The sequence below is a fragment of the Leuciscus leuciscus genome (assembly GCF_965113295.1).
Source record: "Leuciscus leuciscus genome assembly, chromosome: 16".
Classification (NCBI taxonomy): Eukaryota; Metazoa; Chordata; class Actinopteri; order Cypriniformes; family Leuciscidae; genus Leuciscus; species Leuciscus leuciscus.
Window position 1 is genome coordinate 15,198,022 of NC_138740.1, and position 24,520 is coordinate 15,222,541.

General features: G+C 37.5%; 2 protein-coding genes across 8 annotated transcripts in view; both read left to right on the forward strand.

Moving 5' to 3' along the window:
• rnf145b (ring finger protein 145b) overlaps nt 1–15,320 on the forward strand; it is a 30,839-nt gene extending 15,519 nt beyond the window's left edge. For all 3 annotated transcript variants that reach the window (XM_082141848.1, XM_082141847.1, XM_082141846.1), the window contains exons 3-11: nt 7–115; nt 285–376; nt 2,149–2,384; nt 5,372–5,547; nt 7,001–7,141; nt 7,258–7,440; nt 8,947–9,094; nt 12,352–12,708; nt 12,892–15,320. In XM_082141848.1, coding sequence (XP_081997974.1) covers nt 7–115; nt 285–376; nt 2,149–2,384; nt 5,372–5,547; nt 7,001–7,141; nt 7,258–7,440; nt 8,947–9,094; nt 12,352–12,708; nt 12,892–13,332 — 1,883 coding nt within the window. In that variant the 3' untranslated portion in view covers nt 13,333–15,320. The remainder of the gene's footprint in view (nt 1–6; nt 116–284; nt 377–2,148; nt 2,385–5,371; nt 5,548–7,000; nt 7,142–7,257; nt 7,441–8,946; nt 9,095–12,351; nt 12,709–12,891) is intronic.
• A 2,832-nt stretch (nt 15,321–18,152) lies between these two features.
• The window catches only part of LOC309478268 (transcription factor COE1-A-like), a 130,076-nt gene continuing 123,708 nt past the window's right edge, over nt 18,153–24,520 (forward strand). For 4 of the 5 annotated variants that reach the window (XR_014198917.1, XR_014198918.1, XM_082141851.1 and 1 more), the window contains exons 1-4: nt 18,154–18,773; nt 19,292–19,448; nt 20,277–20,340; nt 21,683–21,738. Coding sequence is in view for 3 of the 5 variants with exons in the window: in XM_082141851.1 (XP_081997977.1) it covers nt 18,640–18,773; nt 19,292–19,448; nt 20,277–20,340; nt 21,683–21,738 (411 nt within the window). In the remaining 2 variants the exon portion in view is untranslated. Of the gene's footprint in view, nt 18,774–19,291; nt 19,449–20,276; nt 20,341–21,682; nt 21,739–24,520 lie in introns of all 5 variants that reach the window. The other variant, XM_082141853.1, reaches the window with a different exon arrangement.

The window sequence follows — 24,520 nt, forward strand, 5'->3', positions numbered from 1 at the left end:
GTTCAGGTTACATCCTCAGCCTGGTGTTGTTGACTTTACCCCGGCAGCACCTGGTGCAGCTCTACCTCTACGTGCTCACAGCTCTTCTGCTCTTCGCTGGACACCAGCTTTCTAGGTCTGTGCTCACAGCAGTCTTCTGCATGACTGTATACATACACAAGATGTGGAGAGGAAATGACACATTGCTTTTAAATTTAGTTGCAATGTCACTTAGAACCACTAAAACAGATTTTGAAATCAATGCAACTGTTTAGTACGTCTCATGATGTCTGGTGTTCCTGCAGGGATTACGTGCGCGCAGAGCTGGAATCCGGTTTCGAGGGTCCCCTCTACTTGGAACCCCTGTCTATGAACCGCTTTACCACAGCACTCATCGGTACATCCCTTCAACTCCGAAACTACTCCATTTTGTTCTCATTTTCCCATTTTGTTCCTGAAGCGTTATTAGGGACGAGTACAACTGGTGTTGTATTACTTAACTTCGGTTCCCACCCCTGCTGTTAAAGAGACCTGACTGCTGAACTATAGCACAGAGTCTAAAAGAGAAGAAACTAGATCTCAATGTGCTCAATTTGCTAATGAATAGACGGCCCTGTGAAATGCTTCCAGTTTTACTAATGAGGCGTTTAGAAATGGAATGGCATGCAACCAAACCTTTCCACGAAAAACTGCCTTAAATACACTTATAAGGGATTTCACTACTTTAAAGGAAGTGAAACTTCATCTCAAGGTGGTAAAACCCAGTACAATGTTGCCAGATCAGCTTTTATTAACATGGGTTCAAGAGGAGGCATATACAGATTAAAAGTTGAGTAAGCTCAAACGGGAGCAGACTCTTTTTCAGACTTCTAGGAAGTAATTGACGTCACAAAAACAGTACTTCTGTAACGCTGCAGGAGCTTGGGTGTATGGAGCTGGTTTCAGCTACAGCAAAACAAACAGTTCTACAGGGTTCCTGGAAATTACTATTTAAAATTCCCTGAAAACCTTGAAATATAAGGGAATTTAAAATTGTGATTTGTAGGCTTGGGAAATTGGAATTTCTATAATATAATTAAATAGATTAGGAAGCCAAAATAGATTGTACGTTTTAAAATGTTTTATCAGTAGAAAGTTCTCTTTGCAAGCACTATACGATTTTCTATACAATTAAAAAAAATCCTGGAAAAGTCCAAAATATTGTATAAATGTAAAATTTGTAGTAATGCCAAGCTCTGGAGGATTTACTGGGCAGAAATTAGTTGTTGTGAATATACACACACACACACACACACACAGACACACACACAGACACACACACACACACACACACACACACACACACACACACACACACACACACACTGACCAGATATATATATATACTTTTTATGTTTGGGCAAGAAAGAAATAGTCATAAACATATTGGAAAGTAACATAAATTGATATAATGGTTATGAAATATTCTAATGTCGTTTTTTAAGCTGTAAAATATTTCAACTGCTTGAAAGGATTGCAGAAAATACTTTTTAAAAAAACCTGGGAAAAGATGAATAGATTGTAAGTCATGTTTATACAGATATTTACTTCTGTAAGAAGTATCCAAATATTAATCATGTAAAAAATAAATAAAAAAATACTATTATATAGAAGAGTTTTAATATGTTCAGCACAGTTCACAAACACAGCTGCACTGCAGAGTAGTTTCCACATTTCACTTGAAATGAAGCACAGTTTGAATGGAAAATCTTCATAGATGAAATCTGTAATCTTTGCTGGCCCAGCTAAATGAAGATCAGAGATAAAACAACTATTGGCTTTGGCCCTTATGATTAGTCATGTCAAGTGTCATGTCAGTGGCACCACTGTACACAGAGCACACATATTACTCCCCTTTGGCAACAACATCGCAAGAGAAACTCTTGGTAACGCCATTTGTAAATCAAGTCTATTGTGTGAACCGACTGCGTTACAGTGACTATTTGCGATGCAGCAAAGTAGCACAAAAAGATTCTTTCAAGTCAAATTGAGTCTTTTATTTGCCATGTCAACACAGCATAGCCAGGTACATTGAAAGCAGCATTTTAAAGGAAGCATTGAGGTGTGTTAGTGTGATTTTTCTCTGTACGTTTGTGTATGTTTGTTCAGCAAGACTATCCTCTCCCTCAGGTCAAGTTGTGGTGTGTACGCTGTGTTCCTGCGTCATGCAGACCAAACAGATCTGGCTGTTTTCTGCACACCTGCTCCCCCTAGTGGCTAGACTGTGCCTCGTGCCCCTGGAGACCATCGTCTTCATCAACCGCTTTGCTATGATCTTCACCGGCCTGGAGGTGCTCTACTTCATCGCCGCCAACCTGCTGGTGCCCTACAATCTGGCCAAAACTGCCTACAGAGAGCTGGTACAGGTACGACTGTGCGGGATTTTACTCATGTGATCATATACTAAGAAACTGCATGTGATTGAGAAAAAGCATTGTGTTCAAAACTTTGAAAATAATTGTGCTAAAAATAAGTTTTCCACACAGCAGGTGAAAATCATTTTGTCAAATCAAATTTGTGTTGGGAATATTGTAGAAAAACATACAATAGTGTTCAAATGACTTAAAAAAATAAATAAATAATAATGCTTATCAAAGCTGCATTTTAATCATGAATGCAGAAAAAGTGTAACATTGTAAAATATTACAATTTCATGTCAAAATCTTGGAAAACCTGGAAATCCTGAAAAAATAAGGAACAATTTTCCAGTCCTGCAAAACATGGAAAGTTAGATAAAGTATCAGTTGTCCTGAAATTCTTTCTTTATTAAAAAATGCTCTTGTTTATTGAACACGCTATTAAAACGCTATTAGCAGAAAGCGATATGTTCTGAACCGTGAGAGAAGTATTTTGAATCTGTGGCGTAGTGATGCTTTGTGTTTGCGGTTCGCACTTGCAGGAGCTAAGAATTAAGTGATTGAATGTTTGCAGCGAATGTAGGTACCTAAACTTATTAATATTTGTTCTGGCAAACTAATAATTTTGATTCAGCATATGTAAGGGCTCGGCACGGTAAACTACAGCATGCATGACAGCATTAACCCAGGACAGGGTAGCAAATCAATATGTAAAGTCTTATTTAGTTTCATGTTGAAACTTCTTGCATCCTCATGACAAATTGTTTTCCTTTCACATAATCCTTTCACGTAGTCCCCCTAGTATTTAGCTCTGAGCGATACTGGAAGTGAAAATGAGTCGCATGATTACAAATTGATTTTCTGCAACAGTTCACTAAAGTCTAAAATGTTCACATTTTGTCTAAAATGACTTACATTTTAGACAAAATATTGTTTATTTCCTCATCAAAAACAAGGCCAGAGCAGAATGTTTCTTTGCAACACAGTGGGGTTTTGTTTCTGAATGAATCTGCGTTTTTGATCGAATCGTTTGCGAAAGTGATTTAATGAACTATTCATACCCGTTCATACATGCCTTCATTTGCTTGCTTCGTAAATTAATAAACGGTTTGAATGAATCATTGGAATGAATGACTCCAATGACTCAACTTTTAAGACTTTTTTTTGCTGCCACCTACTGGCGGTACTTTTAAAAGTATCTGTCCTTTTTTACTATTCAATATTGTAATTATTTTAAAACATTAAACTTATAGCATTATTTATGCAATTGTGATAACTTATTTGTTTATATTATAATTAGGGATGTCAACGATTAATCGACCATCGATTAATTGCCGATAATACATTTAATCGATACAACTTATCGATAATCGATTAAGCAGGTCTTCATGCGCGTGCGCGCTGCTCAACCGCGAAACATGTAAAGCGAGCACGCCGGAGTTATGTTTGGGACCATTTTACACCTTCATCATGACTATAAGTTTGCGTGTGCATTCGCAGCCTTTTGTTTTGTGCAAATGTAAGTTGTAATACTGTTTATTTTGTGTATGCCTATCTATATCTGATTAATCTCATATTGGATGCATTTGGTTAAGAATTAACTCTGTAGTAAAGCGTCAGCTTCAGCGCGCGCAGCTCAAACGGCAGTGCACGACTAATAATGACTATTGGGACTGTAATATTACATAACATTATAAAGAGAACAATATTGTAATAAAACATTGTGAATTATTTGGGTTTAGTTGCCGTGTCGCGTTGCTCCAGCAAGACCGCGTCCACAACATGAGTAGTTCTGAATGAATGGCACGTATTAGTTCAAGTTCACTTGTGCATGAATTTGCGTCATTTTGTGCAGGTATAATTTGTAATATTATGTTTATTTTGAATATATCTGATTAATCTCATATAGGATGCGTTTCTTTTAGATAAATAACGTGCTAGCAAAGTGCTCCAGTTTAACGGTAGCAGATTCATTCAGCGCGTGCAGTTGTTCCAGGAAGAGCGCGTCCACAACAGTCACACATTCTAAGCGCATATGAGGCGGCGTTGCTGACACGTTGTATTAGTAGTTATATTTGATTATTAAATAATTAATTTAATTATCAATCACATCGAAACATTTTACAGTCCGACTAGCCCTTTATTTATATTTAAAACCATTCTCATTGATTTGGTAAGGAACATAGCGTTTTGAGCAGCATTTGCAGACCCTGTCATGCTGTCATAGCCACTGCAGTAGATGCATATCGCAGTATTAAGGGCGGCTAACGATTAATCGATTAATTGATCGTTAATTTAAATGACGATCGATCATGGGAATTTGTGAAAATTGACATCCCTAATTATAATAATTCATTAGATTATTACTTGTGATTGTTTGGATCATTTTATGAAATAGTTTATAAATATAATATGAATGCGCTATAACATAATTTAAGATTAATATAGAAAGCGTGCTTTTCAAAAAAGAAAAGACAGTGAATACCATCTGAATAACTTCAACAATATATAGTCAATTGCTTTCTTTCTCAACTGTTTATGTTCACTTGTGACACAACCGAATGTTTTCGGCGATTCTCGCCCAAGATGGCATGTATTTTGACATTATGTTGTGTGTATTTGTCCTTTCAAAGGCGAGATGAAGTGACATTTTTTTATTTGTTTAAAGATGAGCCATGAATTATTAAATTGAAATATTTTCCCAAAATGGAAGCTGTAGCTGTGGGGAAAAGTGTGCAGGTGCTGTGGAGTATGTGCCAATGAAACTAGTAACGATAAGAGCTTTGCTTCAAAATACTATTAAAAATGTTGAGAATTATTTTGAAACATTCTGAATATTAAATATTTTAAATATATTAAATATTTTTGGTTTATGAAAATGTGGAGCAAAATAAGGCGTTACAATGTAATTATGCATTTTTATTTGAAATGTAAATTGTTGACTTATTTCATCCTGCCCGGCAATCATTGAACGCTTGGTTTCCTGTGTTCTGTAGGTGGTGGAGGTGTATGGTCTGCTGGCTCTGGGCATGTCTCTGTGGAATCAGCTGGTTCTGCCTGTTCTCTTCATGTGCTTCTGGCTGGTGCTGTTCGCACTGCAGATATACACCTACTTCAGCACACGGGACCAGCCGCCCTCCCGAGAGAGGCTGCTCTTCCTGTTCCTCACCAGGTTTGACTGCTGCACCTCTGCACCATATACTTCATATACTAAAGTTTCAGGAGTAACACCCTCATTTTAAAATGGGAGTGTGTCCCCTAAATTATCGTTCTGTGTGTATAGTGAACACGACTCAATCCCGAAATCATGGTGATTGACACAGTGGTTACCATAGCAACGTTCTGCCATCTCACGTGTTTGGTATTCACTATTTTTGACCAAATTCATATTACAGCGACAAAAGACTCGTTCTTCAAATTTAAAGGAATAGTTTACCCAAAAATGAAAGTTCTGTGATTGATTACTCACCCTCTTGCCGTTCCAAACCCGTAAGACTTTTGTTCATCTTCGGAACACAAATGAAGATCATTGACAGCTACACAACTGACACTTCAAAAAGTTTATAAAGAAATTGTAAAACTAATTAATATGAATGGAGCGGTTTAGTCCAAATTTTCTGAAGAGACTCGATTGCTTTATATGATGAACAGATTGTATTTAGGCATTTATTCACATATAAACATTCATCAAATCACACATCAGTTGTGGTAAACGGAAGCTCAAGCATTTTCGCTTGACGTGCCAGAACCAATGAGGTTCATTCTGTGGAGGGGGAGGGGATACACCGCTCTACAGTAATTTGAAAGTGATTGCAGTACCAGTTTTGGCCACAATCTTACATACGGCTCCTTTAAAGCATTTGGATTTATTTAGATGTATCATAGGTACGTTATTGTTTGTTGTTTTTAGCAAGATCTGGCAACGCGAATGAGTCAAGGCTCATACCTCTTTCCTTGTGGTTTTCTTCAACCATACAGATAGCATACAGAAGCATACAGAAGAGCGTTGATTCGCACGTTTAATTACGTTATTAACAACTAGTTTGGTTCCGTATTTACAATTATTCTAATTCCGGTTGTCACTACCTGCATTTTTTTTTTTTGAGTTAAAAGGGATTGTTCAATCAAAAATGTTCTTTCTTCCGTTGAACACAAAAGAAGATATTTTGAAGAATGTTGGTTTACCATCCAGTTTGACGGTAGCCATTGACTTTCACAGGTTTCTTTTTCCCTACTATGGAAGTTGATGGCTACCATCAACTGTTTGATTGCCAACATTCTTTAAAATATCTTTTGTGTTCAACCAAAGAAAGAAACTCATACAGGTATGGAACGACTTGAGGGGGAGTGATGACTACATTTTTGGCTGAACCATCCCTTTAATTTGGTTGTGAATTAACAACTGACATTAGCTACGGTGTGGAGTCACACTTGATGGAACTCTCTGTATTTAACCAGCACAAACGTTACCGTCTACACATAACCCTGAATGCATTGCAACAAAGATTCAGAACAGCACCTTTATCATAAACTAAACTGGATACTAGGGCAGAAGACTAAAACACCATTCAACAATATCTAGCATATGTAAATGTTTTGTTGGTGGTTGTGTGTGTTCTCTGCAGTATCGCTGAGTGCTGTAGTACTCCTTACTCACTGTTGGGGCTGGTTTTCACGGTTTCTTTTGTGGCGCTGGGCGTCCTCACCCTCTGCAAGTTCTACCTGCAGGGTTACAGAGCTTTCATGAATGACAACGCCATGCACAGGTGAGAGACATCCAACCAAATATGCTTACAATACTCCGTTTCAAAACATGACATTTTTGCAGACATGTATATAGATTACTGTGTATCCAGTAATGCCTTTCTCTTCTGGTTTTCAGAGGCATGACGGAGGGGATCACTCTGCTGATCTTGGCTGTTCAGACTGGTCTCATTGAGCTCCAGGTCATTCACAGAGCTTTCCTCCTCAGCATCATCCTCTTCATCGTGGTGGCCTCCATCCTGCAGTCCATGCTGGAGATCGCTGACCCCATAGTTTTAGCACTGGGGGCCTCCAGAGACAAGTAAGAGCCCCAACACCTCTTGCATACACCATGCCTGAACAGAATTAAGGGTGCTCCTATTATCGGCAGATAATAGCTTTATATATAGAGCTGATCAGATGACGCAAAACTCGAGACAGTTTTTCTATGCACAGCTAAAATTGCTTCACTACATTCACCGTTCTGGCAGTTCTACTTGGTTGCTAAACTGCAGGACGTGCTCGATAATATAAAGAGTTATTAAAACCACATTAAGCCCTGAAGGAGATACTGTTCCCCATGCGGCTTTCTGTGCTCCGAGACGGAGTGGACTAGGGACAAGCAAAGTGATCTTTGAGCTTCGGGTTCGTGCCTAAACTGTTAAATACACACAGAAATATGTAATTAAAGTACATCATATTTGTCCCAAATCATCATAAATGTATATACTGACTTCACCTCATGCTGCAAGAGACATTTAGTTTTACATTCATAGTTTTACAGCTTGAATAAAGTCTAAATGTATATAGGAAAAATGTATAGGCCTAATAAACGTAGCCTTTTATAATCTTTAATTTTGCTCTGTTGTGTCCATACACAAAAGTATATGCGTTTGCCAGCCGTGATTACATTCACTGTCACGTGCTGCCACCTACTGGAGGTACCAGGTCACAACACACTTACCTCAATGAAAAGCATGACTAAAAACTCAATGAAGTAGGGAAATACCCTGAATTATGCCGCGAACTGCAGAATCTTTAAAGACAAAATGGGGAAATCAGCATGGAGGAAGATTGCTGATGTTTATGGATTTTCAGGTGAGATTCTTAATTCAGTTAACGTAAGCCCTGAGGTAAAATGTCTAGTTACTGAGGACAGCAACAATTGTATTTAGTAGTACAGTTTACAGTCGTTACATTACATACAGTACAGACTATCTCAATTTCATGTCCTTAAACATAACAATATTGTTGATTTCAAACTAATAATAGAATGTGCCAGAGGTTTCCTCAGCTCTTGTATACACAGTGATACGAACAACAACGATGCCCTTGGTTTTACCGATTCAATTCGAGCCTGAGTCCTCTTTCTTTGGAAGTGCATGCAAAGAGGATTTGCTTTCGCAGCGCAGAAAATAGCATCTTTTCTACATGTCGACGACATGAACCAAACTCTTCCATGCCTCAGCAAAAACTGCAGTGTTTGAGGGCAGGTCAAAGTAGACGTTGTTGGTCGCAAACAGCTTTATAACACACTACATGAAAGGTAATACCTGAAAAAGAAAGTTTCAAACAAAAGGTCTACTTTTACAGAATTGGATCAACCATTACAGAATTGACCCAGCTTTCAAGAAAAATATTGAGACAGTATTAAAAAAACAGGAAACGTTAAGAGATACTAAATTGCAGTGTGTTTGTTTTTCATTCTAAAACATGTTACTTGTTTTGATTAGGGTTTTAATCTGAGAATAAAATCTTCTCTCGTGCTTGATGGGGTATGTCTGAGAATCTGTATCTTCAGCTTTTCTTGTTTCTTCTGTTCTTACAGGAGTCTGTGGAAGCACTTCCGAGCAGTGACCCTGTGTCTTTTCCTGCTGATCTTCCCTGCTTATATGGCTTACATGATCTGCCAGTTCTTCCGCATGGACTTCTGGCTGCTCATAATCATCTCCTCCAGCATTCTCACGTCACTGCAGGTACACACACCTCACACACAGCACACATATAAATAAACACTTCATCACGGCGCTTAGACATTACTGCAGTCAAGTTTTGTTAGTAGATCAAGTGCTGTAGTAGTATGTTGAATTGTATTTTTATGGAGACACATTTTTGCTGTGTAGGTAAATACTGTTTCAGTAAATTACCTTTTCATTTTTTTCTTGAATATTTAGCACAATGAAGGAAGGGATTTAAGAATGGAAAAAAAACTAAATGATGTATAACATGTATTTATGTATTTATAGGGCTCGACATTACCACTTGTCCGGGACAAGTGGATTTTTTGAAGGGGCAAGTGAAAGAGAATTTTACTTGCCCGACCGAACAAGTAGCCTGATTAAAACTTAAGTGATTAAAAATAACTAGGGAAGCATCGAATCGCAAGAATGATTCTGATTTTATTACATTCCGTGTGAACAGCGATTCATAATGGATATTGTGTTTTTGGTAGGGATGCACGATATATCGGCCACCATATAGGTATCGGCCGATATATGTTCATTTTTAATGTTATCGCTATCGGTCTGATAAGAAAATGTCCAATATATTAAAGCCGATAAATAATGTATTATTTCCTTAAGCTGAGACACTTCAGATGTGCACTGTTCAACATGATGGTTTTGAAGTGCTTGAAATATGATTGGAGTCACTTAAAAAAAAGTTAAGTGCAACATGTGCAGCACAAGTCTGTCATATCGGCTACATAAAATTATATATAATTGTGTGTTTTGGACATGGATTATGATGATGAAACTTTTGTTTTTTTAATAAGGCTCTCAAAAATTACATAAAAAATTTAGATTTATAGGCCAATATATCGGTTATCAGCTTTCAGATATAAAGAATTATCGGTTATCGGCATCGACCCAAATTTTCATATCGGTGCATCCCTAGTATCTGGTAACAAGGTCTCGCTGTTGAGGCTCGCACTGCCTGTCTCTTTGTGAGAGGCTTTCTTAGAGAAGTCAAAACAAATGAGCATAACAACATGCGTAAGAAACTCACAGAACTGTGAAATGTTGATACTGCCCTGTAAGTAACATAACACAACTAAGGGAGCTGTTTTGCCGAATATTATCACGATTGCAAATGTGACATTGATTTTTATAGTTAATATTAAATTACTTACAATTTAAACACTATTGACTGTTCTTGTTCTATTGCACCAATGAAAGATCACAGCAGAAGAACTATTGCGCTTTCTTAAAACAAAACTCAGCGGTGTTTTGTTACTGAATGATTCAGCGTTTTGAACAAATCAGACGAATGAATGATTCAATGACTCACTCATTAAGTGACTTGCCGCCATCTACTGGCGGTTTTATGTTTAAAAGAATCATTGCGTTTTTTCCCCAACATTTCTTATTTGTATATTCAAAAATGTATTTAAAACAATCTCATGCCATAATTTATTGCAGTTGTAATTTTGCAGTGTAAATAATTTAATTTGATTGGTAAGAGCCCCATAGTGTCTTATTATAATTCAATTTATTGTAAGAATTTGACATTTCAATAAGGTTAAAAAAAGAGTTGACCCTTATAAAGGTCAATAACAGGCCTGGGGTAATTATCAAAAAATATGCAGATTTATGTAAAAGCTGATAGAACACTGATTCAAATATTGCTTCAGAATAAATTGTTTACGCCACCAGAAATCTTTTTTGTTTTTTGTTTACTCAGGACAAGGACAAGCACATGACAAGGCTTAATGTCGGGCCCTGAATCGCGATTGATTTTTTTTTTTTTTTTTTTTGAGAATAAGCAAACTACAAGCGAGAAAACAAATACAATAGAACAAAAATGCAAATGCCGATACAGTACCGAATTGAGTTCTTTTTTGTGTCTTATCGCCCTTGAATGGTTTAAAAGCACTTGAATGAATGAATGATTGATTGATTGGCTGATCATAGAATAGGCATACATGCAGACCATCCTCGGTCGGCCGCTCTCTCGCACATCGCCAGGGCTGGTGAGTGGAACCCAGATAGCGTGACCATATACTGCAGGGGTCGGCAACACTGGCATGCGGAGGGGTAATTGCTGGCATGTGAGCAAAAGTGAGAGAGGTGTATGCATTTCATTCATATAAAGTACCTCACCTGCATAAAGATCTAGGTAATCATTCCTCGTAACACAGCTTGTTTTATTAAAGGGGACATAACACACGCAGTTTCTCCCAATCTCATGTTAATCTTGAGTACCTATAGAGTAGTGTTGCATCCTTCATATCTCCGAAGAGTCTTTAGTTTTATCAGATTTATAAAAGACAGATACGCTGTACCGAGTCTTGCACGTTGACGGGCGCCCTCTTCTCTTGCTCTGGTTGATGTGTGCACGCTCCAATACAAGGAATTCCCCCTTTATGATGTCATACAGGGCCAGTTATACAAATCCTGAAGGAGTGTATTTGGCACAGAAATACTCCGTCATACATCCAACTGTTTTTTTTTTTTTTACTTTGGCCATGTTTAGCATGAGAATCCAACTCTTTAACAGTGTAAATAAGTCAGAATGCATGAAATAGCATTAGACATTCTCTTTAAGTTAGGAGTTATAAATACTATTAAAGTTAAAGTATATACAGTTCTATTAAATATTCCACACACATCTGATGACTGATGCATGCATACCACTTCATGCGTTTACTCTGATCGGATTGCTATCCAATCGTGAAAAGACCAGGGGTAAATGAGAGGGTAAATGCTTTTTCCGAAAGACAGGGCATTTTTTCCCCATTGAAGGTGAAACCGGACAAAATTCATCTGGTTGTAAAAGGAACAGTTTTAACAAAACGGATTTCTATCCAGTGAGTAAAAAAGCATGAAATGACCAAGTGTAAATAGGCCCATTGGAAATCTGTTCTTCAAAGTCTTAATTTAAACCTCAAACAATGATTTTGACAGATTTAAAACAAATTTTATGAAAAATTGCGTCAGAAATGTTAAAGGTTCTGCGTTTTTTTTTTTTTTGGGGGGGGCCATTATGAATATTTAAAATATTCATATGGGAGGAGAGGGGGCAGGTGACTGTGATTAACTCAGAAACTTAAAAATGGCACTTCATGACAAAGAGGTTGCCGACCCCTCGTATACTGTAACGCTTGCCAAAGGAGGCCAAGAAGGGGAAAAAACTGATGCTGGATAATTGTTCAATATTTTTAACAGCCCTGAAATAAATAATAAATATGTATATTAAATGTATAATATAGTAAAAAGTATTCCACTCCTCTCAGGTTCTTGGCACCCTTCTGATCTACATCCTCTTCATGGTGGAGGAGTTTCGTAAGGCTCCGGTGGAGAACATGGATGAAGTCATCTACATCGTCAACGGGACCTACCGACTCCTGGAGTTCCTGGTGGCCGTGTGCGTGGTGGCCTACGGTGTTTCGGAGACCCTGTTTGGAGAATGGACTGTAATGGGCTCCACCATCATCCTGGTTCACTCCTACTATAACGTGTGGCTGAGGGCCCAGCTGGGCTGGCAGAGCTTCCTGTTGCGCAGGGATGCAGTTCACAAGATCCAGAACATGCCCACCGCTTCCACATTACAACTCCAGCAACATAATGACATCTGTTCGATCTGCTTTCAGGTAAAAGGGGTGTTAAAATTGTTGATATTTAGCCCTAGTTGTTTGGAATTGATTCTTAAACCAATCGTTACCATTTGAATCTGAATTGGCTCTCGCTATCCATTACTCATTTGTCAACATGTTGATAATTTCTCTTATCTTGGCTGCCTAATTTTAAACATTGGTTCTTCCTTCCATCCTTAGGATATGAAGTCTGCTGTCATCACGCCTTGCAGCCACTTTTTTCATGCTGCCTGCTTAAAGAAGTGGCTGTACGTACAAGAGACATGTCCTCTGTGCCACGGGCAACTCAAAAGCCAATTACAGCCAATTAGCTCTCCTGGTGACGCCACCCAAGGCACTCCACCGGCCAATCAGAACCCAGCAGAGGTGGAGCAGGAGCAGAGTGAACCACAGATTGAGTTGGACACTGAGGAAGGCACCCAAGCAAAAAACACTCCCCCAATGATAACCTCAGCCGAGCCAGAGTTTGAAACGGATTCGCTATCGGGGAGCTCCGAAGCCCAGCCCAAAGAATGTGACGTAGTGACAGATGGCAGCGCAGGCCCAGCTGGTGGTTTGGATGATGATGATGATGGTGATGATGGTTCATGCAGCACATCAGATGTCCAATCCTCTTCATGAGCAAATGACAGCGCTCAACTTATCAGCCTATTAGGTGTCGCCACACACACTTCATATTGCCAATGTTGAGGACTAGATGGTTAAGGGGATAGTTCACCCCCGAAATAAAAGTTCTGTCATCATTTAATCAAACTCATGACGTAAACACTTTTTCAGTGGAACACAAAATGAGATATTTAGAAGTTTGTTCTAGCTGCTCTTTTCCATGTGATGAACAGGAAACGAAGGCTGTTGAACTCCAAAAATGACAACAAAAAAAACATCTCCATACAAGTAGTCTGTGATTCAAAGTTTTCTAAAGACATACGAATACTTGGAGTAGGAAACAGACCAATTTTAGGTTGTTACTTAAAATATATAAATGTTATAGTGTGTGTGTATCTTTATAGAGCTTTCATTCAATACATACATAACAAATATATACACACAATGTATATACTGTATGTGTGTGTAATGAAAGCTCCAAGGAAAATCTTGCCTTTGTGTTCCACAAAAGAATGTCGTATGAATTTGAAATGTTATGAGTAAATGATGATTGAGTTTTAATTTTTGGAGTCAGCTGTTGCTTAAGACTGGTCACATGTCGCTCAGCTCACCGATGCATTTCCTTACTTTTATATGATCTATTCACATTATTGCTGGTCAAAAAGACATTTCAGATTACTGCCCTAAAGAGGCAAAACGATTAAAACTGAATTCCCACGGCGTTTTGACTTTGATGGGCAGGAAAGCTTTTAGTATGCGTCCATTCGAAATATGAACGTCATCTCTCTATGGATGATTCGTGATTCTACGCCATTCTATTTTGTCTGTTTAGATGATTAGAAATGAGATGTGTGTGTGTGTGTGTGTGTGTGTGTGTGTGTGTATAAATGTGTTTTGGAAGCGCACCCCAAAAGAGCCACTGTTGAATCCAGACCCCCTGCAAAGTCAAACTGAGGAATGTTATTTAAAGTGCCATTGAGCCACTTCATCTTGTTTTATCACAGCGAGCCTCTCATTATTTACCCCAGTTTTAAAGGGATGTACGAAGCCGGGAGGCTTTTTCATACATGTTTTTGTCTCTCTTTACCATGTGTCTCAAATAATGTTAAACCATCAGTGCAGATAACGTTAAGTTGTCAGTTTGGCAGTTGGCTTGATTCCTGGAAGCGAGCATTTTCGAAAGCATATTACAGGCTTTATAGACTAAACCTGTTTTCTGGTTTTAATGAACATTTAGTGAGTAGACAATCAATTAAAGTTTTTTTTTTTTTTTTTAATACAGTGGATGGATGTTCATTTTTATATATATATATATATATATATATATATATATATATATAAAAAATTCCCTTTATAATACAGTTCCATCATGAAATATTTCAGTAATTTTAGTTTTTGTTTTGTTTTTTTGCATTGATTTTTTTTCTTTCATTTTTGTGATGTTTTGTGACATTCTTGAAAGGTTTGATATTGATCTTGATATCGGCTGTTGACTTCCAGCAGCACTTCATCTCGTCATTGAAAGCGGATTTAATTTGCCATTCTTTTCTGTCAGAAACGCACTCCATTTTGTTTGCCAGAGTTGTCATGCCATACTATGTTTGCACTAATGTCCTTTAAAGAGAATAATATTTTGCCTTGTTGGGCAACAAATGCTCTCGGAGCAGATGAAGTGATGCTCAATATAAATGTGTACATATGTGGGCAGATATATTCCCTTGTATATTCTTTTATCATGTTTTTGATATGCCGCACAGTGTTAAAGCAGCAGTGAACATGATGAAGTGTCTCGAGGAGCGTGTGAACACTCTCTAGAGTGGGATTGATGCTGAAGACACTGATTGTTTTCCTGCTGTTCTTTAAGAGATGCATTTCTGAATGGAAGTTTGTGTGCATGAATGCATCTGATGTATGAGCAAACACAAATGACATTCGACACGTTCTGTCGACTAGTTTTTGCACAGTTTTCTTATATCTAAAATAAAATGGAAACGTAGAAAGAATGAAGTTGAGTGGGTTTTTTTTTTATTATAAATGTTTGTTTTTTTGGGTGATTTGATTTATTTATTTGGAGAAAGATTTTCTCTTTTTTTTTTTTTTAAGTTATTAAAGTATTAAGTATAGTATAAAGTATTCCGTATCTGTTAATGTAATTCAATGTCATTATTCAGTATCACTACAATAAGTTTCCATTTAACATCAACCACATCCATTAACGTGAAAGAACAATAAAAAAATGCATTTATCTTTGTTAATATTATCTTGAACATTTGCTTATACATTATTAAAATTAAAAGTTGTCTCTGTTCATATTTAATGGACCTGTGCTAACATGAACTGACAATTACCTAACGTTAACAAAGTGTGATAAATACTAAAATTGTTAGTAACTGCATTAACTAATAGGTCCTTGTTGTAAAGTGTAAGCCATTATTCAGTGATCGATTTTCCTTGACTGAGCTAGTCTGCATAAGTGCGATGTTAAGTTCGATCGCAAGGTGGCGCTGCTGCATCACGTGTTCATAGATTTACATGGCGCTTCGATGGCGCGCTTCAAACGGAGAGCTTAAAATTTAATATTTGATTAATGCTCTTTAACAACGGAGGAAAACAATTGAATAAAGCTATACTAAAAATATTTTGGCAATAAATTCGATAAAGAGTATTATGAACAAATGTCATATTCTTTGGGCATGAAGAATATAAATATAGGGTATTTATAAACAATACACAGAAAACATCCAGAGTGACACGGCATGGGCATGAAATGTTGATGCTTTGATTTAAAAACGCTAAATGTGTTATGTGCATAAACAGCAAGTTATTCTTGCTTATATACAGTACAGTGCCATTGGTTCTTTGATTAATTTCATACATTGTTACGAATCAGGATTGTTAAAGAAATACTCTCCACTAATATTTGTTTTATTTAATTCTTACTGGTTTTAGTTAATATCCGCGAGAAGAGTATTAGGGGTAACCTGGTTTATTGACGACATGATTAAGTAGCTAAATCTCTTTTCCAGAAGGGATTTTTTTTTTTTTTTTTTTAACATCCTATGTAAGTTGCATGACTGTGTGCATCGTGGGAGAATGAGGGGACACACTAAAAATACAGTGGCCCCAGGGGCCAGTGCACACGGCCGCATATCTGTCAGTCACAGCTATACAGCTTGGAAAAATAAAATGGTTACAGTGAGTGATGCTTTGCGCCGTGTGTGTATGTATGTGTGTGTGTGTGTGTGTGTGTGTGCGGAGAGGAGCGCGTTTGTTTTTTTTAGAATGGATTTCATATAATTCCCCTACAATTAAATGTTTATTCATCAACTGTAATATAGATGTGAATCAAATCATTATTTTTATTTTTGGGGGAATTTCGTTATTTCTCATTCTGAATTATTATTTTGACCAAAGCATATCCGTGCACCTGTTTCATTGCTAAGGAGAAAACGAATCGAATAGGATTTACATGTTTTTAAGAGCAGGTCAAGAGTATGTCCAAATTATATATAAGCTACAATTGCAATCTATTTAGTGGGCTATTTTTGTTTGTTTTTCATTTATATTGTGTTATCAAGCTATTTTTTTTATGAATCAGCGTTGTCTTTATACGCGCGCGCGTGTATCAACCACAAAAAAACATTTTATTTTTGTGCTCAGAATATTTTTTTCTGTCATATAATTTCTTCAAGAGCAAATGAAGTCTGTTCTCTCTTATCTCATTTTGGACAATAGACGTCAAATTTAAGAAAAAAATCCAAGTCATAAGTAATCCCTTTATTAGGCTATTTTAATTCTAACTGAATGAGAAGAATACACTGTAAAATCCAGCATCTGAGTTTTATTGAATAATACATGGGCTATTTATTTGTAAAATCGTCCTTCATATTCAAATGCTTTACAGCGTAAAATACACTTGAGACAGGATTAATTTGAAGAACCTCTGACACCCTTTTGAAGGTTCCTCAGATCTACTGTAATGAACTCACTCAACCTCACTGTACTTCCACTGTAAAAAAAAAAAAAAGATCAATAAGTTATGACCATATGTTTTTACATTGCTTTAACTCTTCTAAATAAGTTAAGCAATTGTCAACCTTTTAAGTTAAACAAGTTACAATCATTTTTTAGTTTAATGTAGTTTAAGTTGAAATGACTTAAACATCAAAGTTGATTCTATGCTACTTAAAAATTTAAAGCAGCAACTTTTTTTTTTTTTTTTTTTTTTACAGTATGGGCTTGTTTTTTGGGAACCAGATCTTAATATTTTTAGGCTCTGCGTTGATGTTCTCTATTGGTTATTTTTAGATTTCAAAGTTGGTGCAGGATCTTATGGGTTTCCAAAGGATTTGAAGTCTTTTCATTTGTACACCTTGTAGATGTAGGCTATACACTTTAGTAGCCTAGATCATCGCTGTGACTGCAACTACAACACTGCACCTCGCGTGCACTTATTCAATTGTGATGATGACATACAATCTGCTCTTATTAACGGCTCTCTAAAGGACTGCGCGCGAATCCTTTACGCGCGAACAAGACACAGAGTGTTTTATTGTCAAGCCGGCAATTACAGCATCAAGAAGAAGATAACTACACGGATCGATACAGGGCCGTTTTGCGCGAGGTTATAGCGTCTAACTCCAATCAGCTTCTTTTGAATGCTTTAGTAATGCCATCTGACAAACTGATGGAGTGGGTGGAGGAGGGAGAGAGAGAGAGAGAGAGAGAGAGAGAGAGAGAGAGAGAGAGAGAGAGAGAGAGAGAGAGAGAGAGAGAGAGAGAGAGAGAGAGAGAGAGAGAGACCGCCTCTCCCGGTCCCTCCTTCAAGCCTCTGGGCTCCTGCGCTCGTGTTTAGTTCCCTCTCATATAGTCAAAGGAAGGATTGATTCCTTTGGGAAGAGACACAAATCACTTCAATTTGATCAGGAGGGCTAAGGATACAGCCTGCTCTTGATTTACCCACTTTTTTGTTGTTGTTGTTGGTGTTGTTTCCTGACAAAAGAAAAATCCGAAAAAGAAGACAAGATCTAGGAGGAAAGTTGTTAGGTCATGATGACACTTGATATGAGATCTGCTTGATCGCACCAGCTGCTCGCAGGAAACGAAATCATCATCATCACAGAAAAGGCTTCTTTGCCTCCACTTTGCGTCTTGGTGACACCGGGATCTGTCCTGGTTTCCAAACTCCTTCCCATCTGAGCGCTCTCTCTCTCTCTTTCTCTCTCGCTCGCGCGCGCACTCTCTCTCTCTCTCTCTTACGCACGAGAGGTGGGCACCTGAGAACACTACCAACGGGAAGACAGTGTTAGAGATCCCGGTTTCATGTTTGGGATTCAGGAGAGCATCCAAAGGAGTGGGAGTATTTTGAAAGAGGAGCCCATCGGAGCCGGCATGAACGCAGTCCGAACATGGATGCAAGGCGCCGGGGTGCTGGATGCGAACACGGCCGCGCAGAGGTAAGAGACCCCCGGGGCTGCGCCTGCACCTCCCGCGGAGCGAGCGTGGACTGATCGGGCTGATGCTGCTGCTGCTGGTGCTTGTTTTGGGGGAACCCGATCCGGATTGTGGAGGATTAAGCCTTTCATTCGCTTTGCTTTGTCGTTTAGAGAGCTTTGATGAGTTCCTTTGGATGCAAAGTTTGGGTACTTTGCCAAAGCTCACCTCCTTTTGCATGCAGTCACATCTGGAGGTCTTAAGACCACTGGATGGAACTTGATGGAGAAAGGAATAATAATAGCAATCATAATAATAATGAATAAATAGCCTAAAATTTATAATAATAATAATAACAATAATAATAACAAAGTTAAGATTTAGCTTTCACGCGTATTATTGTATAGGTATTTTTAACTCACACAAACTCAATCATTGGATTAAAAATTAAGCACCCATTTTATTTCAATGACACATCCACTCTGATATCTAAAGGATGTTTTTTTTTTAACACGGGCCTTTCTGCGTGTCTTCCCCGCAGTGGAGTGGGACTGGCCCGGGCGCACTTCGAGAAACAACCGCCATCAAACCTTCGCAAATCCAACTTCTTCCACTTCGTGTTAGCCCTTTATGACCGACAAGGACAGCCGGTGGAAATTGAGAGAACCTCTTTTGTCGGATTTGTGGAAAAAGAGAAGGTGAGTTTCAAAAACTGATTTTCAGCACCACGCTGTCAGCGGAGCACTAAATACGATCCTTTATATAGTTCATTTTGAAGGTGCAAGAGATTTATATTGTAGGAAAGTAAACAGAAAAGTCATAGTAAAATGTATAGTAAGTAGGCTATAGTAAAGTATAGTAAAATAATTAATGCAGAATATTAATATAGCCTATTAAATAATATTTGCGATAAATAGGCCTAGCTATAATCAAACAAATATTGCGATATTAACAGGATTAAAAACATTTTAGCAGCTAAACCGGATAGTTATTTAAATTGTATAGTTGTTTAATATAATCAATGCTAATAATTATGAATATATTTTAATTTAAGTTGAATGGTTAAATGCGCAAGTAAAATGAAGTCTCTTGGCAGTTTGCATGCCTTATTCAGTAACCTGTATTTTTTTTTTACAGCTTAAAATAATTGTGAAATCCTTTTAGCAGAGCTAAATTGACATATTTATAAAAATCTGTCGTATATGGATATGCATGCACGTGCATAATAAAATATTGTATAATGTAATATCCTATCAGTATAAACTTATATAGGCCTACTTATAAACTATAATAGGCTACTTTATAATATAACATAGCAGACTTCAGCTATGAATAAATTAATTTGACCTAATGCATTAAATAAAATGTATTTATGAGATAATTCAGTTTATAGCCTATACGCAAAGATTCTAACAAATATTTAAAATGAGTCCAAACAACTGAATTTTATAAGCGCAGTAACATTCCTCCCATTACTATGTAGTGTATTATTTTGAGACCTGTTGTAATATTATTTTCATACCCAGGAGACTACAGGAGAAAAGACAAACAATGGCATACATTACAGACTGCAACTTCTCTACAGCAACGGTAAGACATGCTCTCACATTCGCGCACGAGGCTCGAGTTTGCGCACATTCATTGATCGTGATCTGCGATTCATTGCACTAAAATAGCAGCAGTAGCAGGTGCTGTCATTAGAGATCTCTATTTGACGAAGATTGGCAGTGATTTAAATCAATGATTCACCCGATCAAGCCCGTTCCTGTCTGAACAATTAAACGCAATCATTAACATGAACTAATTCTCAGTTACTTTCTTCAAATCATAGCATGACTTTCCCCAATGCATCCGATTTATTTGAAAGCATTAATTATTCATTCAAGGTTTAAATCAATTAAAAACCTATTTCCGACCACACGATATTAATTGTTAATGTGCTTTTCTTCGAGTGAGTGTGAATTGATCATGTTCATTAGTGTGTAATCTGACAGCCTGTCTATCATTTGTCATCTGGTCAGTTACTAAATAAACCAGCTGTTAGTTCTGCCACCTCTCAAGCAAATTGCTTTTTAAAATTTTTATATCATATTTGCTTCATCACAATCACTTCTGTCATTTTTGAGTTTGTATTTTTTTTTTTTTAAATCAAAGTATTTGAAAAGCAATGAACTCGTGACAAGCTGTGACTTTGCCACAATTTAGAATTAAACTTGCAGTGTATTAATTTACACTGAACACAAACATTTATTTATTTTAAATATAATCATGCATTGTGTGTTTTCAGAAAAACGTATTTAACCATTTAAATTAGTTGACCTATATAGTAACATATAATGTATTAACTTTTTTTTTATGAAACAAACTATTAATTATCATGTATAGCATAAGGACATGTATCACAAAAGGACTTCTGTAAAAAAAAAAAAAAAGAAAAAAAATTACTTAGTAACACATCTCTTTCTTATTATAGTAATTGAAAATAATTTGTTTTAAAACATGGCACTACAACATTATTGGTTTTATGTGTTGCTTATTTATGCCAATATTAGAATACAATGAAGCTACTAAAATGTGTTTATGTTATTTCAAGAATGCATTATATGTGGTGTAATTACAGTGTAATATGGCATCTATTACATTGTAATAGCGATTTATAGATAATGAGGTTGCACTTTATTTTAAGGTGTCATTGTTACAGTGTAATTATATAAGAACTGAGTTATATTAATAAACAACATGTACTTAGGGTTTGGTTGAGGGTTAGTTGCATGTAATTATGCATAATTTACTGTTAATACTATGGTAAGTACATGTAACATGATACAAGGACACTGTAAAATAAAGTGTTGCCGATAATGATTGTGAATGTGTGTTTTTTGGAAAATGTAATGAAAAGCACATGCTGACGTCACGTTTCTGTGTGTTCCAGGCATCAGAACAGAGCAGGATTTTTATGTAAGACTAATTGACTCCATGACTAAACAGGTAAGGGTTCATCTCGTCCCGTACAGCACCATCTGCGCATGTCACCAGAGGCTAATTCATACATGTTGGGGCATCAGGACATGCTAAAGGTCGAACTGTTTGTGCCCCGCACAGATGAATCTCACAGCGTAGTGTACGTGCATGCGCATCTCCCAGGGGCAGTGTCACATTTTTACATGCCCATAGTGAGAATAGCATCATGTGGCCTCTTTTGGACTTTTTTTTCTTTCTTTTTTTTGGTTTGTTTAGTGTTTAACTGTGAGCGTTAGTGTGTATTTTTAGGGGAGCCTTGTTTGCTTTGGATTTTTGTTGTCAGTTTGCAGCCCCCTTGTTTTCCCTTTTCAACCCCCCATGCAAAAAGTACACTAACAAGTACACTATGAATGTTTTTTATTTTATTTTATTTTAATGTCTTTTAAAAATTATATTGATTAAACATACATTAAGGGAACATTCCTTCCAAACATTATGGGAACGTTACTTCTGAATGTTCTCTAAACATTCTGAAACAAGTAGTAGACAACATCCAACTAAAACTTTCCGGAAAAAAAAAGACATGCCATGAACAATGTATAAATCATATTTTTATGCTAGCGTTTTGAGATAACTTTGAAAAAACGTTCTGTTAAAGGGATAGTTCACCATTTACTCACCCTCTCCACTGTAAAAAAGAAGTTGCTGCCTTAAATGAAGTACAATCAACTTAGATGTTTAAGTCATTTCGACTTAAATTACTTTGAACTGACTTAAAAAAATGAGTTGAATCTTGTATAACTTATAAAATAAGGTTGAAAATTGCTTGACTTATTTTGATGAGTTAAAGCAATGTAAAATAAATAAATAATGTTTTCATAACTTATTGATCATTTAATTTTTTACAGTGATGTTGTTCCAACCCCATATGAGTTTTTTTCTTCTTCTGTTGAACACAAAATAAGATATTTTGAAGAATGTTGGTAACCAGACAGTTGATGGCACCCATTGACTTCCATAGTAGGAAAAAAAAATACTATGGGAGTCAATGGGGTCCATCAACTGTCCGGTTACAAACATTCTTCAAAATATCTTCTTTTTCGTTCAACAGTAGAAAGAAACTCATACAGGTTTGGACCAACATAAGAGCGAGTTAATGATGACATAATTTTCATTTTTTGGGTGAACTATCCCTTTAACATTACTGTAATAATGTTAGTTCATAACTTTGAGAGAACCTTGCTAGAACGTAACCCAAAGTTCTGAGAACGTTCCCTGTTATCTGGGTACATATCCATTTCTCATAGCCTTTTTCGTGTACATGTTTGTGTTGCCCGTTGGTGTGTTTCAGATGTCATGCTCGGCTGCCTCCTTCTGAACTCTGGGTTGTTTCGTTTCTAGTATGCGCAACATGGCAGATCTACATTATTAGTGTTGCCTGTTTCCTGTTTCCTGTTTGATTCTATCTGTCACCGAAGACATGTGTGGCCCTGAGCTAGTGTCTGGATGGTTTACGAATAAGAGAACCAAAATGCGGACCCTGGATCAGCCGTAATCAGCGTGTCATGGGAATTAGCGATTAGCTTTTGTCAAAGAGCGGCTATTAAACATCTCCCTGTTTATTAGCCGCCTGCTGCAAACTGAGAAAGGCTCCACGCTAGGCTCTTTACACTTCGCTAGCGGCCGCTAACTTACCTGCGGGCGGCAGCTCTCTCTCCCTCCCGCCTGACTTGCGTTGTGGGGAACATCAAAGCGCATTAAACCCCAGTAGCTGCTACTTTGACAGCACTAGTCTGGCAGTAGGAAGAAGAGCTGTTGTTTCTTAACTATCTGCTTTGCTGCACTTCGTGGGAGGACATGGCACTTTTGAGCGAAGTGTCGCTAGAGCGCTGTTTATCAGTGTCAAGTTAAAAAATAATCACCCAGACGCCTCGGCTTCCCCCTCACACATCTTTTGTAGTTGTTTGCCGGCAGTTTTCATGTCAGTCTTCTCGGAATATATTTAGCACTTGTATTCATTATTTTTTGTGTGCAGGTGTAATAGAAGTCACAAGGAATGAGATTGCTATCCCCTTTTGCTGCTGTATTGTGTGCGAGAAACTTTCAGATGTGAAGACAACCTATGGTTAAATCACTCACTAAAAGGATCCGCTTAGAACTACACTTAAAGATTGGGGAACATGTGTATCGGCAGTCGGAGGATATCAAATCTCATTCTCCGCCGCAGACGCGCAACAATAAGACAGCTAGTTACCTCGTAACAGCTCAAAAATCACCGTTGCGAGTGATATATTTACAGTGCGCACAGCTCGGTCGGCATGCGTCTTTGATTTCCTCAGGTGAATGAGAGCGAGAGAGAGAGGGATCAGATGTGGTTTCGCTCAGGGGCAGTCAGACCTGTTGAGATGGTGAAATGAGACCTGGATACTGGCTGACCACAGGACAGCTACAGGTGTCTCGGCCCATGTTGTGGCTCGGACTTAAAACAAGCTTTCAGTTTGAAGAGCGTGCACTCTTGAGAAGGGAGTGCAGATGATACTATGCCTATTACTGGTTATTGGGTTACAGTAATTTTTTGTGATGCTCTATATCCCCATCAGCCGTCTGAAATCACTGTGAGTTATTAGGTTGTGGTGTGAGCTAAGGTGCGGTTGCATTAGGGACATTTCTGTATAATTTTGCAGGCAAAAAATGTCAATTTTCAATAGTGTAGTGATGCATGAAGCACAGCTCACACAGAAGTCACTGTCAAACCAATCAGTTTTCTGTTGGATGAATCCGCATGAGCAACTTGAACCTGTTGGGGAAA